Genomic DNA, 17,381 nt, shown 5'->3' with positions numbered 1-17,381 from the left:
ATGTTTTAGAAACTGGGTGAGGTGTGATTTTTTTAAACTAGATATTGAAAATATTGATCATAAATTTTAAATATTTTCTAGTCCATCCACAAGCAATAATATCCCACTGATGAGGGTGGTACAGTCCATCAAGCACACAAAGAGGAAGAGCAGCACAGTGGTGAAGGAAGGGTGGATGGTCCATTACACCAGCAGGGACAACCTGGTCAGTACCACACGCGTGCGGCTATGCTAGGAAGCTGGGTGATGGGTCTGCTGTATGCACTGTGAAAGTTAAGACAAGAGTGAAATCTGTACTGACATCATACCCACTACAGCAGTGTTTAAAAGCTTTGCTAGAGTGATCATCAAGATTCAAAAGGAACATCAGAGTAATGGTCAGAATATGATTATGCTAAACAAGAAAAGAATTAAAATTGCACATGAACAGTCATCTTTGGTAAGGTAGGAAACAATTGTCTTGGTGTGTATAAACAGTGTAAACGTACCTACTCTCATGGATCTGTGTAGCGAAGAGGAGGCATTGTAAAGATTGAGTAGGACAGCAGAGGAAGACTCAACAGAGTGGGGTAGCTGAGAGGACTGGCTGCAGAGCTAGCCTGTTGTAAGTCTCTTAGCAACACTGTAAAATTTTCTTTATGCCTCAAGTTTCTTTATAGTAGTATAGTATAGTAATATAGTCTGTATAGTAGTAGTAACTTTCTCATAGATCCAAATGAGATAATATATATGAGAAGAACTTAGGGCAATATTTGGCATATAGTAACAGTCAGTAAATCAGTAGCCATTAAAATTTGCTGAGTATTTTTTAGCAAGCCTTTCTAGAATAATGTGAAGTTAGACTCTGGCAGTATTTAGATCTCCTCAGAAAAGTTCCTTTGAGCAGAAGACCGCGGTTGACAGAGAAAAACTCACATCTAATCAAAGCACAGAGTAGTTCCCATGGAATACTCAGCCCCAAATGAGACAGCACCACCGTGTTCTGCCTCCTCTCACACAAGGCTCAGGGACCACTGTGAAAGAGGGGCAGAAAGACTGAGAGGCAGAGTCAGGGAGGACCCTAGGGAAACTGTCATCTGGGCATGACAAGACTGCTCTGCTTGTGGACTCAGCAGCTGTGGCGTCACCATGACAGTGGAGGGGCTCAGAAGCTCCTGTTCCTAGCTGAGGGCTTCTGGAGAAGGGAAAGTTGATCTTCTTTAAGGATAAGGCTCCTGCTAGATCAGCCATGCTCAGATGCCCCCATACCCAGGAATTTATGGGTGGCACCAACCGGACCCTGGGTTATTCTTTAAAGAGGGACACAAACTTTGGAGGTTAGTGTGAGATCTGGGTGGAATTAGGGGGAGGAATGAGAATAAAATTATTGAAATACATTGTATACATCTATAAAATGCTCAAAGAATAAAAATATTTTAAAATGTATGAAGTGTTTAATATATTTAGCTGGTTTCAGTAAGTTTTACATGGTGACAGCAGTACAAATTACAGCTATATATTTTTCCATTTGTTTATAATCCATGTCCTTTCAACAGGAACATAAAAGAAATATACACACATATAAGAATTTAGTGGTGTGTCTCATGATGAATAACTCAATAAATACTCTTAGGGTAACCAATGATCCATTTTGTGGGAAAAAAATGACCATAACATAAATCACACTTCACATGTAACAAAGGTAAACGAATCAAGATATTTAAATGGTTTCAAGTTAAAGCGGTGGGAGAAACATTAGAACAGTTATTTTATAAAGACTCTGTGTTGGAGAGGGGAGAACCATGAACCAATCTCGTTGAAGAAATTCTGGGTTTGGCAAACCCAAAATCAAGACAAATGACAAACTGGAAAAAGTATTTCAACTTATGCTTTAGATAAGAACTAAACAAGAATTTGTGAAAAAGCCAACACATTGATAATAAAATATCACAGCACAATAAAAATGTTAATTAATATGAAAAGAGATCACAGAAAAAGGAAATAAAATTACTCTTATACATAAAGTGTGGTTTTATTTATAATAAAAATATCAACTTCAACTTGCACTGATCTAACAGATTGTTTGTTTGTTTGGCTTTTGCTACATCAGAGATCAAAAAGTTTAAAAGGGTCTAAGTCAGTTATTCTCAGCCTGTGGGTCACTCCCCTTCTGGAGGGCAAGTGACACTTTCACAGGGGTTGCCTAAGAACATCAGAAAACAGATATTTACATCATGACTCATAATAGTAGTTATAAGGTACCAACTTGATAGCTTTATGGTTGGGGGTCACCATAGCTTGAGGAACTGTAGCAAAGGGTTGGGGTGTTAGGAAGGTTGAGAACCACTTGTCTAAGTAGTTACCCCTGTGGCTGTATCACCAATGGAGAAGACCATAAATTAGGTCAAGTCTTAATTTAATACTACCAAAACTGTTTTTATATCTTTTTAATTTTTTCTCTATTTTTGAGAATTTTATATATGTATACAGTGAAATACCATATGTACTCTGTTTTTCTCCGTGTCCCCCCAGCACATCACCCTTTCATCTTCACGTCTTGTGTGTGTGTGTGTGTGTGTGTGTGTGTGTGTGTGTGTGTGTGTGTGTGTGTGATAGCCACTAAGTTAGTGAGTACTGCAGATAAATACCCAGTGGAGGATGAAAACCTACCAGTGGCCACATCTTACAAAAAAAAGAATGATTCGCCCTCCCCCAGCAGATGTCCACTGTTAATGACTCCTCATTAAGGGGTGAGACCCAAAGATCATCTACTCCACCTGTGCCAGGATTTTGTCTGGCTTGATCATGTGTAGATCCACAGGTAACCACGGCTACTTATATGAGTTCATTCCCTGAAGATGGCATTTCACAGCACCCTCCCCATCTTGCTCTTTCTGCCTCCGGTGTGATGTTACCTGAGCCCTGGTGGTGATGGGATAAATATCAGTGTCCCATTTAGGACTGAGCACTGAGTCTTTTGTTCTCAGCACATTGACCAATTATGTAGCTGTCTACAGACTGCTGTCCGTGACCAAAAAAAAAAAAAAACCCTCTGATCTAGCTCAAGTGTGATCTGGCTCAAGTACAGCTCAAGCCTGTCATCTCCTGCAGAAGTGTGGATCTGGGGCTCTGCATCCAGAAAGCCCTTACCTGTAGGTACCAGGAACAGGGATGAACAGGGATGGTTGGGGCCTCAGAACCCCTTGCCTGTCTGTGCTTGGGGAGCAGCTCTGTGTTTATTTTTTGACAACATCCAGAAATTTAGCATAGAAGTAAATTATATAAATCTATGCATGTGAATGAATGAAATACAGATATTTCTGTGTGCATACATAAATTTGTATGAAAGGACCCCCCCCCCAAAACCTAACAACATACTTCACTTGGGTAACAGTAAGAAATGGGGATATAAGTCATTGTGGGAGTGATACATTTCAATAGATTTCCTTTTTATATTTTGAAAATTTTAAACCTCATTTAAACTACTCAAAATAGAAGAATGGATAGGTGCAAGGAAAAGTGCAAGTATTTTGGAAGGAATCATTTTTGAACCACATTTTCTGGTTTCTGTTTTTAATAGAGAAAGAGACATTATTGGAGACTTGACAGTAAATGTCTAACATTGTTTCAAAATGAATCTGGATCAAAATATTATAAGGTAAGGATTTTGTATTTTATAAAATGTTAAAATATTGTGACAATGCATTTTTTGGTTTCAGTAAAGTTTTGTATGGTTAATTTCATTTTTATGTAAATGTACTTATTATGACTGCCTAATAAAGTTTATAGAGGTCAGCGTTAGGTCCTTGTTAAAGCAACTGCCCTCCACTTCCATTACACACACACACACACACACACACTACACACCAAAAAAAGTCAGTTGTCTGGTTTTGGCCTATTACTTGGACTAAACATTAAATAATAATTTAGGCCAATGTATAGACTAGAAGGAATGCTTAAGCAACTTTATTTATTTTTATTTTATGCATATTGGTGTCCTCCCTGCATTTATGTCTGTGTGAGGGTATCAGAGCCCCTACAACTGGAATTACAGACAGTTGTGAGCTACCATGTGGGTGATGGGAATTGGGCCTAGGTCCTTTGGAACAGCAGCCAGTGCTCTTGATTGCTGAGTCATCTCTCCAGCCCCCAGCCATTATTTATGCTTGCTCAGCTTAAGGGTATTGCTTCCAGAAGTGCGGTCACTGGAGATGCACCTATCCACTGGTACTGACAGTTAGTCTACAGGTGTTGGATGTGGAGGCAAACGATCCTTGTAAATGCTTTTCTGCCAACATCATGAAGAGTGTGTGTGTGTGTGTGTGTGTGTGTGTGTGCATTTGCATCTAAGTACACACTGTACATATATATGTAGGAGCAGAAGCAGATGCCAGATGTCTTTCTCTATCATTGCCCACCTTTTTTTTTTTTTTTTTAAGTATAAGGTTTTGTTTTGCTTTGTTTTTTGTATGTGTGTATGAGTGTTTTGCCTGAATGTATGTGTATGTCTGATGCCATAGTTGCAAGAATTGGGTATTGGGTCCCCTGGAATTAGTATTACAGGTAGTTGTGAGCTGCCACGTGGATGCTGCGAAATGGACCCAAGTCCTCTGCAAAAGTAGAAAGTGTTCTTAACCACTGAGCCTCTCTACCCCCCCCCCCCCCACACACACACACACCTTATTTTTTAGAATAAGCCTAGAGCTCACTGTTCTGGATAGACTATCTGGCCAGTGAGCTCTCTGAGATCCATCTGCCCTGCCTGCTCCTCTCCAGCTCTGGGGATCTGACAGGTCCACATACTTGTAAGCATTTTACACATCTCCCATGCCGAGTCTCTAATACTCAGTGATCTGCCTCTAGCATTACTGAACAGTCAAATCATTTAAGACAGACATACCATAATACTTGGCTGCCTAATCCGTATGCTGTATAGTGTGTTGGACTTAGTGGCATTCATAGAAATGCTTATCTTTGCTTCTGTTTTAAAAATAAAAAAAATGTGTATTCATAGTTTTTCAATGTTCAACTTTTTTACTACAGGAAATTCCACTTTCAGAAATTCTCCGTGTATCTTCACCGCAAGATTTCACCAGCGTTTCACAAGGCAGTAACCCACACTGTTTTGAAATCATCACCGATACTGTGGTATACTTTGTTGGTGAGAACAATGGGAGCAGCTCTCATAATCCTGTTCTCGCTGCCACTGGAGTGGGACTAGATGTGGCACAGAGCTGGGAAAAAGCAATTCGCCAGGCCCTCATGCCTGTTACTCCTCAAGCAAGTGTTTGTACTTCTCCAGGGCAAGGGAAAGACCACAGTAAGTGGAAACACCTTGGCGGCTTTGCTTTATCTTTAAGCATTGGCAGATACACTTGTCTGACTGTGCTATCTCATTCGTTCCATTTTTAATGCTTAAGTTTTGTCTTTAATTACCAATACTATTAGTTAATACCTTTATGAAGTTATGCTGAATATCATTCATATACACATGTGTGTGTGTGTGTGTGTGTGTGTGTGAGAGAGAGAGAGAGAGAGAGAGAGAGAGAGAGAGAGAGAGAGAGAGAGAGAGAATGAGTATTGGTTCCAGTATATATCCACAGCTAGCTACCCTCATCTCCTTACATTTAAACTCTGCATCTCCTAGCCTGCTGTCAGATCTGAGACAGGTAATTTTTTGCTGCTCTATAATAGTAGCTACTGTGGAATTGTTAGTGTTGAGTGGAGCCAGCCAGTAAGACAAAGAATAGTGCTACAGTGCTTAGCTGCTTACTGTCTATGAATTGGTTTTTGTTTTGGGGTTTTGTGTGTGTGTGTGTGTGTGTGTGTGTGTGTGTGTGTGTGTGGTGTGTGGTGTGTGTGTGTGTGTTGACATAAAGTATCATTTTTACATTATACTCATAAAATATGTTAGGTCAGAATGATGTTACTTTTAAATGAATCAAGGCAGAAATTTAAAAATATTGAAGTGGCCATTGTGGTACATGCCTCCCTAATCTCAGCACTGAAGAGGCAGAGGCAGGTAGATCTGTGAGTTAGAGGCCAGCCTGGTCTGAGTGTCAGCCAGGGACAGAGTGAGATCCTGACTCAGGAAAAATGGGGTTGGGGGGAGGAGAGACTATTAATACTGTTATACCAACAAAACTTTAAACCCAAATTGAATGAATATTTATTTAATAGTAAAAAAATATTACAGTCCAATACAACTTTTACCTTATTGGAATTATGTTCATAGAGAATTATAGAGAAACATCATAATTAAACAAATATATTGAAGTAAGTATTAGCCACTTTCCAAATACAATTTATCTCAGCTTACCTGTATTATTTTATGCAACTGTTTCATGCATTATGTTAGGTCTAAAACTAAAATTCAAAAGAGAAATAATAGAAGCTACTTAGGGGGAGATGAATATTTGAATGTTAAGCAGCAGCAAATGCAGTGCAGGGACAAAATAAGGAATGCTTTACTGTAGAAACTGAGGTATGGATAGGAAAAGCAGGGGCTTCATAGCAGAAAACTTGATTTGGAATGTTGACTGCAGTCAAGGGTGGGATAGGCAGAGGTGAGGAAAAAGAGGAGGTAGTGCTGCCTTTGTTGGGGAGACAGGTGTAATCGAGAGTGAAGGCTGGAGTCATGGACAGCCTTTGGTACGTCCTGAGGAAGGATGGGTGGATGGATGGCTAACAGTGTTTAAGTTCTGGATAGTGTAGGCAGCACTAACATTTAATCAAAACTAGGAGCCTTTCCCCAGAAATACCAGAGACGTGCACATTTTATTCTTAACTTCCAAAGGCTTGGTTAAAAGTCTCTAAGGCAGAATCCTAGAGTAAGAGGGGAGATGAGGGAGAATGTACACTGCTGCCACTCACTTTGCTGTGTGATCTTGGGCTCCAGTGTTCTGCATCCAAAGTGGGAGGAGTAATAAATACACATAGTGTACTTGGCAGCGTGCCCGAGACTTAACTGATATTCCCATGTTGTCTGAAACTGAGAGAAATTAAAACTGGATGGATCCAGATAGAGGAGGCCATTGAGAGAAAAGAAAATAATGAAACTAGGAAACAAACCACTAGAAAGGCATTGGCAGGCACAGTAATTTTGCTGGTGTGCCTTTCCTTGATCAGTCTTAAATTTTTAAATTCAATACAGAGTGTACTGGTATGCTCCTTTAATTGTAGCACTCCAGGAGGTAGAGGGAAGGTGCTGTCTTTGAGTTTGAGGCCAGCATAACCTTCATAAGGAGTTCCAGGCCAGCCTAGGTGCATAGTGAGACTATTCCCTAAAAAAGTGGAAAATTTGGAGCCAAGCAGTGGTGGAGCAGGTCTTTAGTCCCAGCACTTGGGAAGAAGAGGCAGGCAGATTTCTGAGTTTAAGGCCAGCCTGGTCTACAGAGTGAGTTCCAGGACAGCCAGGGCTACACAGAGAAACCCTGTCTCAAAAAAAAAAAAAAAAAAAAAAGATTTGGATGACATAAAATATTTTTGAATTGGCTTAATATTTTTAAATAGAGTTTCTCGTTTGTGTGTGTGTGTGTGTGTGTGTGTGTGTGTGTGTGTGTGTGTGTGTGTACCTGAGTACAAATCCAGAGGTGAGATTCAGGTCCTTTTCTATTATTCTCTGTTCATTCCCTTCAGAGCACTGAAATGGACTAGCCTTTGGCTAGACTGACTAGCCAGCAAGCTCTCATGATCCTCCTCTCTCTGCACTTGGCCTTTTAAAATAGGTGCTGGGGATTAAACTTAGATCAAATGCTTTTGCATACTAAGCCGTTCCCCAACCTGTGTTACTTATTTATAATGAAGAATTGGCTGTGTTTTGATATGTGCAGTTGTGAAGGGAGTGTTGTGATTTGTTTCTCTGGGTTGTCTTCATGGCTTTTTGGTCTCGTTTCCATATTTCCCTTTTCTTTTCTTTTTTTTTTTTTAAGATTTATTTATTTATTTTTATTATATGTAAGTACACTGTAGCTGTCTTCAGACATTCCAGAAGAGGGAGTCAGATCTCTCGTTACAGATGGTTGTGAGCCACCATGTGGTTGCTGGGATTTGAACTCAGGACCTTCGGAAGAGCAATCGGGTGCTCTTACCCGCTGAGCCATCTCACCAGCCCTTCCCTTTTCTTATTACTTTATTTGTTTATCACAGTAACTCATCAAATCTTTGTAGGAATATGTCATCTGACTTGAGGCAACCCTGGGGACACATGCAGGGCCCATCCCGTCTCAGCCCTGTAGTTCCCTGCCCTCAAGGAACCAGTGTCAGCCGTTTGCTATAGATGTCCTAATTGGGGAAGGACGTGGGAGGATGGGAGTCCATACTAACTACTACATTGTTTTATTTTTCCTTTTACAAAATATAAGGTCATATACTCTGGGGTCTTTTTTATAAATTCCTTTTACCTATTCTAACACATAAAAGGCATATTTCATTACCACTGTGTAAATTTATCTAATTTAAACTTTTTAATGAAAGTAATGGATTCTTTTAAAAAAAAAAAAAAATGTGCCTGGGTGTTTTGCCTCCATATATGTCTGTGTACCACATATGTGAATGATGCCCCTAGAGGCCAGAATAGGACATCAGTTCCCCTGAGACTAGAGTTACAAATGGTTGTGAGCCCACCCAGTGGATGCTAGAACTTAAACCAGGTCTTCTGAAAGAATGGCCAGTATTCTTAACCACTGAGCCATCTGTCCTGATACTTTTTCGTGTGTTGTAAAACAATATAAGCAGTATATAGATATAAATATTACAGTCCTCACACCGCAGCCTACATCACTCACTCACCAGAAGTAGCATTTTTAGTTTTAATTCAAACACTGCTACACCACAACTTGCTTTTTCCTCTTTTGTTCCTGACGGTGCTGGTAACTGAAGCCAGGGCCTCACACATAAAGGCAGATGCTCTAACACTGAGCCCTTAGTAGGGCATTATGTCACAGATCTATGCTGTTTATTAAATATTTAGAGTGTTATTAGTGTAGATGTGTCATATTTTGTTTACTCAGTTTCTTGTTGATGGATTAGTATCGTATATAACATTTTAATGCATATGTTATCTATATTGATGTAATTTTAAGTTTGATAAGCTGGGCTGGTGAGATGGCTCAGTGGGTAAGAGCACCCGACTGCTCTTCCGAAGGTCCCGAGTTCAAATCCCAGCAACCACATGGTGGCTCACAACCATCCGTAACAAGATCTGACGCCCTCTTCTGGAGTGTCTGAAGATAGCTGCAGTGTACTTACATATAATAAATAAATAAATCTTTAAAAAAAAAAAAAAAAAAAAAAATTATTTTTTAAAAAAAAAAAAAGTTTGATAAGCTATGGATTTCCACTAAATACTATTAAGTCATATACTGACCATTTTGTGTTTTTCTTATATTTCATTCTTTTTACAGAAGATCTGGCTACCAGTATCTCCGTGTCTAACTGTCAGATTCAGGAGAATGTCGTAAGTAATAAGTATATCCCATGTGTGCAGACTGAATAATTAAAATAAGGAAATTAATGTGGAAGTCTTATCAGGATTAAGTCTATGTCCCAAGTGTGGGAACAGGACCAAGGACAGAAGGTGAGAGGCGATGGAGTCACATGATGAACCCTGAATCCTGGGAATCAGACTCTGGAGAGCAGCATCAGGGTACAGATCTGAGTTTATTGTTCAGCATTGTGCAGTACATATAAGCTTGTAAGCAGTGTTTGAGCCAATCCCAAGCCTCTAACTCCTCTGCCAATCATATCTCACCACACTGTCACCATGCTCCAGTGAAAACCCTGCCTGATGAGGTAACTCAGAAGGAGTGAGGGGAGAATCGTCACCTGTTAGGACTTCTATGAAGACAGGGAAGTAGCCACTGCCCTGGCCTCTGTTCTTTTAGCCTTCTTAGATCTAATGCAGTTTATGGCAGATCCAGACTCTTAAGGAGTCGCAGGAGCCTGTGGTACCTCACTCTCCATCCCACTTTTTCCTTCATAGGGTTGACCTCCACATCCCCCACACCCAAGTACTGACCAGTTGCTAAAGCTTATATACTAAGCTAAACTTTGTAGTTATGCTGTCCCTGAGCAATTCTACTTCAGGGAGAAGCTAGGGTAGTTGTTTGTTTGTTTGTTGTTGTTATTGTTTAAATCATAAAAATAGGAATTTTTTCACAGGAGAATATTACACAATGATAGGCTAACATCTAGTATTTGGTGAGGCTACTTCATCTTGACCCACAGAGAGAGCTTGCTAAAGCTACACTTAGAGGATGAATGGGTTGACAAAGCCTTGTGCTGGGAGGCTGCTGGGGGGACGAGTCATGCAGGTACCAGGAGCAGGTGGAGTACCTGGAAGGACACAGGAAATGGACTGAGTAGATGAAGTTTGATGGCTGTGTCTCAGCAAATAACTTTTGTAGTAGTGGGGCAACCTTTGGCTGTAAAGGACCAAATATTAAGTGGTTACGTGGTAGAGTCTGCCCAACTTTGCCACTGTAGCAGGAATGAGTATGACTGTTTGTCTTAGTCAGGGTTTCTATTCCTGCACAAACATCATGACCAAGAAGCAAGTTGGGGAGGAAAGGGTTTATTCAGCTTACACTTCCATACTGCTGTTCATCACCAAGTCAGGATTGGAACTCAAGCAGGTCAGAAAGCAGGAGCTGATGCAGAAACCATGGAGGGAGGTTCCTTACTAGCTTGCTTCCCCTGGCGTGCTCAGCCTGCTCTCTTATAGAATCCAAGACTACCAGCCCAGAGATGGTCCCACCCACAAGAGGACCTCCCCCCTTGATCACTAATTGAGAAAATGCCTTATAGCTGGATCTCATGGAGGCTTTTACCCAACTAAAGCTCCTTTCTCTGTGATAACTCCAGCTTGTGTCAAGTTGACACAAAACTAGCCAGTACACTGTTGGAATAGATTTGTGGCCACTGAAATTTGAATCTCATGATATATTCATATATCACAAATATGACTTTGATTTGTCCAGTCATTTTAAAAACTTAACCATGGACCAAGAGTTACAAAGAAAGAACCAGGGCTGTACTTTGAGAAATAAACAAATATGCTAGAGATTTTTAAAATGTTGTTCTCTGATTAAAAAAAAAAAATCTCTTTGACCTGGAGTTTGAAGCTATTATAGTTTTCTAACATATGTTTGGAACTTTCTGAGATTGTACAATGCATTTCTAATCAGAAATAGATATGACCTATGTCTCGTGTCCTGGTGATAGCTAAAGTAAATTCCATATTGCAGAACATAAGGAGAATCCCAAGAACATGAGAGAAAACTCAGGACCCTAAAGATCCATGCATCCATGGCTAAGGAGAACAAAGATTTAGCTTTGGCCTCATTTATCTTGATTAGAACAAAAATTTTGTCAGTTAAAATTTGATTGAGGTTGATAAAGCATATACAAATGACTCTAAGTCTTCATTATAATGTAACGTGTGTGTATATACACATGCATTGGACTTTGTTTCAAGGCTGAAACTTTGGATCTGTTAATTCATCTTTCAAACCCATTATGCAGTTCTGGTACTACACACTCCAAGTTAGTGTTTGAATGTTCTGAGAGCAGCAAATGGTAACCAAGAAAAAGAGGGGTAGGGGTGCTATTGCGTGATTTATGTCAGAATTCCACACACATCTTATCAGTCTGTCAAAGTTAGCTCAACCCCAGTGTGAATCTAGGTCTTTATTTTGGATGTGGCTTCTAAGAGCACGTGTTTGGAGAGGGAGAACTCAGACATCCCTCCTGGTGCGCACCTTCCACCTGTGTGGAGTGTGCCTGCGTGCGGTGTGCGTGTCATCTCTCACTAGCGACCAGGCAGGCTGGGTGACCAGCATATCTCAACCTGCCTACATTGGAATTGAAGCATGAAGCACCACACACATCTCCTTAAAACTAGGCTCTGAGTCAATCTAAGGTCTTTGCACAGCAAGCCCCTTACAAGCTGAGCGATCACCTGAGCCTAGTATTTTGTTGTTTTGTTTTTATGTTTCAAGTCAAAGATAGCAGTCTTTTTGGTAAAACTTTGTCCTTAATTTTTTTATAGTTCAGTACTGAATAGGAGATTTATTTTCAACTCAAAGCATCTTTTTCCCTGGAGGGTTTTTGTTGAGTTGAGTTGGTTTTATTTTGGGACAGGTTTTACAATGTAGACCAGGCTGGCCTTGATCTCACAGACATGCCTGCCTATGCCTAGAAGGAAGGCTAGAATTAATGGCCTGTGTCACCACACCCAGCTCCTAAGGGTCTTCTTAAAGAATAACTTACATTTGCATATTGAATCATAGTGTAAGACCAGGCTAACTTTCTCTAAAATCCAGAAAGCCTTTGCTTCATAAAATGTTTTGTGCTTCATAAATTTCTTTGCCTCTAACATGAAATTGAAACTAAGTGTTTGAGTCTGCGACATTGCCCTGCTTGCTCGGTGAAGAACACTGTGCTCACTTGCTTTCTCTAGGACATCAGCAGCGTTTACCAGATCTTTGCGGACGAGGTGCTTGGCTCTGGCCAGTTTGGCATTGTTTATGGAGGTAAGCAATTACAACCTGTTACATACATGTCTTCTGACTCATGAAATCTGAAGACAACTGACATTCTTTTAGCTCACAGTTCTATTAAGTGCCCTCCTCCTCAATGGCTGGTTTCCATCCTCCCAGCTAAGACCTTTTCTCTAAAACGAAGTCTCTCTTCATTTCGGTAGCAAACCTAAGAGTGGCAGAATCAGGAAGTTACTTCTACAGTAGTCTTTATCTCTTCTTGCAGCAGCTCGTATGTAAAGATGTGTTTGTGTTGGGTTGTGTGCACTGTTCGTGAAGTATGTTTCCACTAGTTTCCAATGTGCAGTCAGCATTCATCTTCTGTTGACTTGAATATTCTCAGGTCTGAAGAACTGAATTCTTACTCTGTCCTGTGGCTAAGAATACTGATAAAACCATTTAGCATCTGTATCTCAAAATCTTGACATCAGCTCAATGAAGTTAGTAAACTGAATTGCACTGCACATAGGCTTACTGGAATTAATTAAAACTAGCATGTCATGACATAACTCTGTAAGTTGTGACCCCAGATAGGCTGTGAAACCCTTGATTCCTCCTTCAGTCTTCCCTTTCTTTCACACCACTCTTTCAGAAAATTAGCATCAGATGTTAGTGTGAGGACATTCAGAAGCCCATTGTCTGTGCTCCGTGTCCATCGTTCTTAGAGTGTGCAGGCTGCTGCAATCTCTGCTTATGTAACCTCCATTCTAATTACAGTTCGTTTTTTCTTTCTTCCAGGCATGCTTGCATGCCCCTGTATTTTACCTCTGCACTATTCTCCATCCTTTATTCCTTTCATTAGCATGTGTTTGTTTCCAGCCTCAACTGAAGGACCACCTCTACTGCAGTGGTTCTCAACCTTCCTAATGACATGGCCCCGTAATGCACTTCTTCTTGTTATGTGACCCCCAACCATAAAATTATTTTTGTTGCTACTTTATAACTGTAATTTTACTGTTATGAATTATAATTAAGTATCTAATATACAAATGAACCCTATGAAAGGGTCATTTGACGCCCCCCCAAAGGCATTCTCAAAGGTTGAGAACCACCTCTCTATGTGTTTTCTGACCATCCTATTGCTCATCTGAGTATCTGCATTGTGCTTCATCCGTGCCCCTGCCTTAAGGCGGGCATCCTCCTGCCAGAGAGCCTGTAGCACTGGGTCTTTCTCATCTTCCTGCTGAATTCTCAGGGTAGACTTGGGGATGGATGTTTTGTTTTCCAAGTATCTGCTTGGAACTATGCCTCACCCAGAAAATGTGTAGGTTTTACACACACACACACACACACACACACACACGTCTGTGGTTTACAACTTCAGATTTGTTGGTTTTATACTAGTGAGATCTCTGGGAGACCTCACTAAGGGAAGAGTAATTGGTCTGAAGTACTGGCGTCATCTTATCAAACAAACCTTGTCTTTTAAAGTAGTCAGAATTTGAAACAGAGCAAGTCACGTGTGTGTTAAATGAAGCTAAGAAATGTACCTGCTGGGGGCTGGAGAGATGGCTCAGCAGGTAAGAGTACTGACTGCTCTTCTGAAGGTCCTGAGTTCAAATCCCAGCAACCACATGGTGGCTCACAACCACCCGAAATGAGATCTGATGTCCTCTCCTGGGGTGTCTGAAGATAGTTACAGTGTACTTACATATAATAAATAAATAAAACTTTAAAAAAAAAAAAAAAGGAAGAAATGTGCCTGCTGTTTTCACCTCTTCAGCAGTGACCCCACTTAATTAATACAACGTAAATAATTTGTTTTAATGAATGAAAGAGATACTGTTATATACTTATCTTATACCTAGAATGTAAAGGTCTGGAGTTTGAGAGTTTGCTGTACTTAATCACTCTGCTGACTTAGTGAACCTAGACTAAAATTCATTAGTACATTATTTCTATCTTGAAAGACTCCGATGACTTGGTCAGGGCACTTAAATCTGTCACTTATTTACTGTGATCTGTTACTTCTCAGCAAGCAGGCCATAAAGGTGTTATGCCATTTCAGGTCATGAAATCGCCTTTATTACAGGTAGTACTATAGAGGAAAGCATCACATTTCTTAAAATGTGGAAAAGAACATGAACAAACGAAAATGCAAGAATAAATAAAATTTCAGTGTGTGGACAACTTGTCAACGCAGCTTTTCTGTTAAATGTGAGTTACCAGTTGATTCTTTTCTATTCTTTAACAGGAAAACACAGAAAGACTGGAAGGGATGTGGCTATTAAAGTAATTGATAAAATGAGATTCCCCACAAAGCAAGAAAGTCAGCTCCGGAATGAAGTGGCTATTTTACAGGTAAAACTTAAAAGTGGCTTACGTAGCCTTGAATTTTGATTTGTGGGACTGAATATTTTAGATGACGCAGACAAGGATAGGTTTGGGATTTGTTCGGATCTTTTGAATACTGAACAGTAAGTCTTTTTTATATTATGATTATAATGTATAAAAGTTTAAGGGCCCTGCTATGATTTTACTTTTAATGCTAGTTTGATTAGATTTTTTTTTTCTGAGTGAAATTTCTAAAAATAATAAAGGGAAATTCAGTTTTAATTCCTTTAGAGATACTGATCCTTCTGCTGTATTTTTGTCATGACATTATTCATCAGATTTTCAGATATGATATAAGTATGCTAGCTACCCTAAAAATAAACACTAATTAAAGCAAAGTGTGCCTTTAGCAGTCATGTGTTGTTCTGTTAATTCCAGGTCTCTGTACTGCATTACTTCATTAAAAGTTTGGTGGTGTTAGTTTTGTTTGCTTGGGAGTTTTGTTGTTTTGGTTTTGTTGAAGCCAAGGGTTGCTATGTAGCCCAAGATAAATCACATGCTCCTGGTGGTCTTTTGGCTTTAAATCTCGTGAATGCTTGATTGCAGATGCACACCACCATGCTCAACTTACTAAAGCATATTCTAAAGATAGGTCAGCAAAATGTAAATCACATAAAGTACTTGCATTTTTTCCTTTGACCTAATATTTTTATCTTCTTTGTGAGTTTAAGCAAATGTCAGTGATACATTTCTTACATTATTATTGCTAGTAAGTAACAATCACTTCATGTTTTCAGAGAAGTGATAATCAAAAGTTCCTGATCAGGCAGTCCCCAGGCTCCTATCAAACCTGCTTCCAGCAAAGTCAACTTTAGGTAGAATATTAATATCACTTACATAGGCTCTGTATAAGAGTGTGTTATTGATGTTTTTCATATTTACTTTTGAAATCTTGCTGTCCAACTAATACATAAGACAATGTGAACATAAAGATCTTCATCTAAGATTTCCCTTTGGCTTTGACCACAAACAGCCCTAGAGTGAATATTTAACTTAGGAATTTAATGTACGCAGTGAATACTGCTTGTTTGTATCCGTGTACAATTAGATGTTTTAGGGTGTCTCTAGATACTCAGCTTTCACTAAGACATGTATTTGAGGGAGAGAGTTCGTGTGTGTCCAAAATTGTGACTTTGGTTATCCCTTGACAGTGTATGAACTCAACAAAATCTATATGTGTAAATAGTTTAAAGATGAACTTTAACATGCTTTAAATGTGAGATAGAATGTAGTGTGAACTTGAAACACAAGTACTTTGTAAAACAAAATTTCCGCATAATACCTTATTTACTGAAATTATTTCATAGGATTTAATCAGGGAGCACTCCAGGTAGGCTTTCCCATGAAGTGAATGTAGCTTTACTATAGTTTACATTCCTGCTGCCATTCTACGTGTGTTCTCTCTCTCTCTCTCTCTCTCTCTCTCTCTCTCTCTCNCNCACACACACACACACACACACACACACAGAGTCCAGGGGTCAGTGGGTCTGTCCTGTGTTTAGAAGGAGGTATGTAAAAGTAACATAGCCAGCCTAAGCTAAAATATAAAACACCTTGCAAAGAAGACAGTGGGATTCATAGAAGATAGTCTCTCCCTTCAGTGAGTCTATTTTCCAGTATGTAATTGAAAAATTACCTGTGATTCTCATTGTAGTTTTTATTTTATATGTTTTTACTTTCTAAACTTTTTTATTATAATTATTGTATATAAGCATGCAAATTTATGTATACAGTCTGCTGGTTTCATTTAGTATTGCTTTTGTGTGTCTAGGGCTCACTGCTTGGGATTGCGGTTACCAGGGGCTTGTCCCTGGAGCAGCCCGACTCCCTCTCTCAGCAGTCATTAATTGCCTACGGCTCTTCATTTGGGGACAGGCCTTCTGAGACTTCCCACCACGTTGGCATGCTACCTGGTGGTGTCATTTTACAGCTCTAGTTTAGGCAACCATACTATTGAATTTCATGGGTTCAGCTTCCCTGTCATGTACAGGCACTCTCTCACAACAGGCTTCTGCTCTTCTGGCTCTTGCACAATGTTGCGAGCTTCAGTGTAGGGGTTGTGTTGTAGGTGTGTCGGTCGGTGTCGATACCCCATGGTCAGCGTTTGGACCAACTGTGCCTTTCTGTTAATGGCCTCTGTCTAATACACAAGGAAGCTTTGAGGAGGGGTGAGAGTAAACTATTTTTCTTATCTTTCTGTTTCTTCATATAATCGTTGTAGTCTTTTAGGTGGTAAGACTAGTTTTCTACTGAAGTTGACCATCAAATACCCTTCCACTTCTCTTCAGAATCTGCACCATCCTGGGATTGTAAACCTGGAATGTATGTTTGAAACCCCAGAGCGAGTCTTCGTAGTAATGGAAAAGCTTCATGGAGATATGTTGGAAATGATTCTGTCCAGTGAAAAGAGTCGACTTCCAGAACGGATTACTAAATTCATGGTCACACAGGTATTTTAATTATACCTTGAAACCAGTAAACCTAAGAGAAGTAAACAACCCTGTTTTGATATATTGGGAAACTAAGGAT

The 17,381-nt window shown here is 39.8% G+C and overlaps 1 protein-coding gene across 2 annotated transcripts in view; it reads left to right on the top strand.

The window, feature by feature from the left end:
* Prkd3 (protein kinase D3) overlaps positions 1–17,381 on the top strand; it is a 72,352-nt gene that overhangs the window by 47,172 nt on the left and 7,799 nt on the right. The window contains exons 9-15 of one of the 2 annotated variants that reach the window (XM_021217613.1): positions 82–205; positions 3,560–3,637; positions 5,023–5,299; positions 9,387–9,436; positions 12,440–12,512; positions 14,713–14,819; positions 17,141–17,302. In XM_021217613.1, coding sequence (XP_021073272.1) covers positions 82–205; positions 3,560–3,637; positions 5,023–5,299; positions 9,387–9,436; positions 12,440–12,512; positions 14,713–14,819; positions 17,141–17,302 — 871 coding nt within the window. Of the gene's footprint in view, positions 1–81; positions 206–3,559; positions 3,638–5,022; positions 5,300–9,383; positions 9,437–12,439; positions 12,513–14,712; positions 14,820–17,140; positions 17,303–17,381 lie in introns of both variants that reach the window. The other variant, XM_021217612.2, reaches the window with a different exon arrangement.

This window comes from Mus pahari, chromosome 18 (genome assembly GCF_900095145.1).
Source record: "Mus pahari chromosome 18, PAHARI_EIJ_v1.1, whole genome shotgun sequence".
Taxonomy (NCBI): domain Eukaryota; kingdom Metazoa; phylum Chordata; class Mammalia; order Rodentia; family Muridae; genus Mus; species Mus pahari.
Note: the sequence above shows the minus strand (reverse complement) of the source record. Positions and strands in the feature narration are given on the sequence as shown.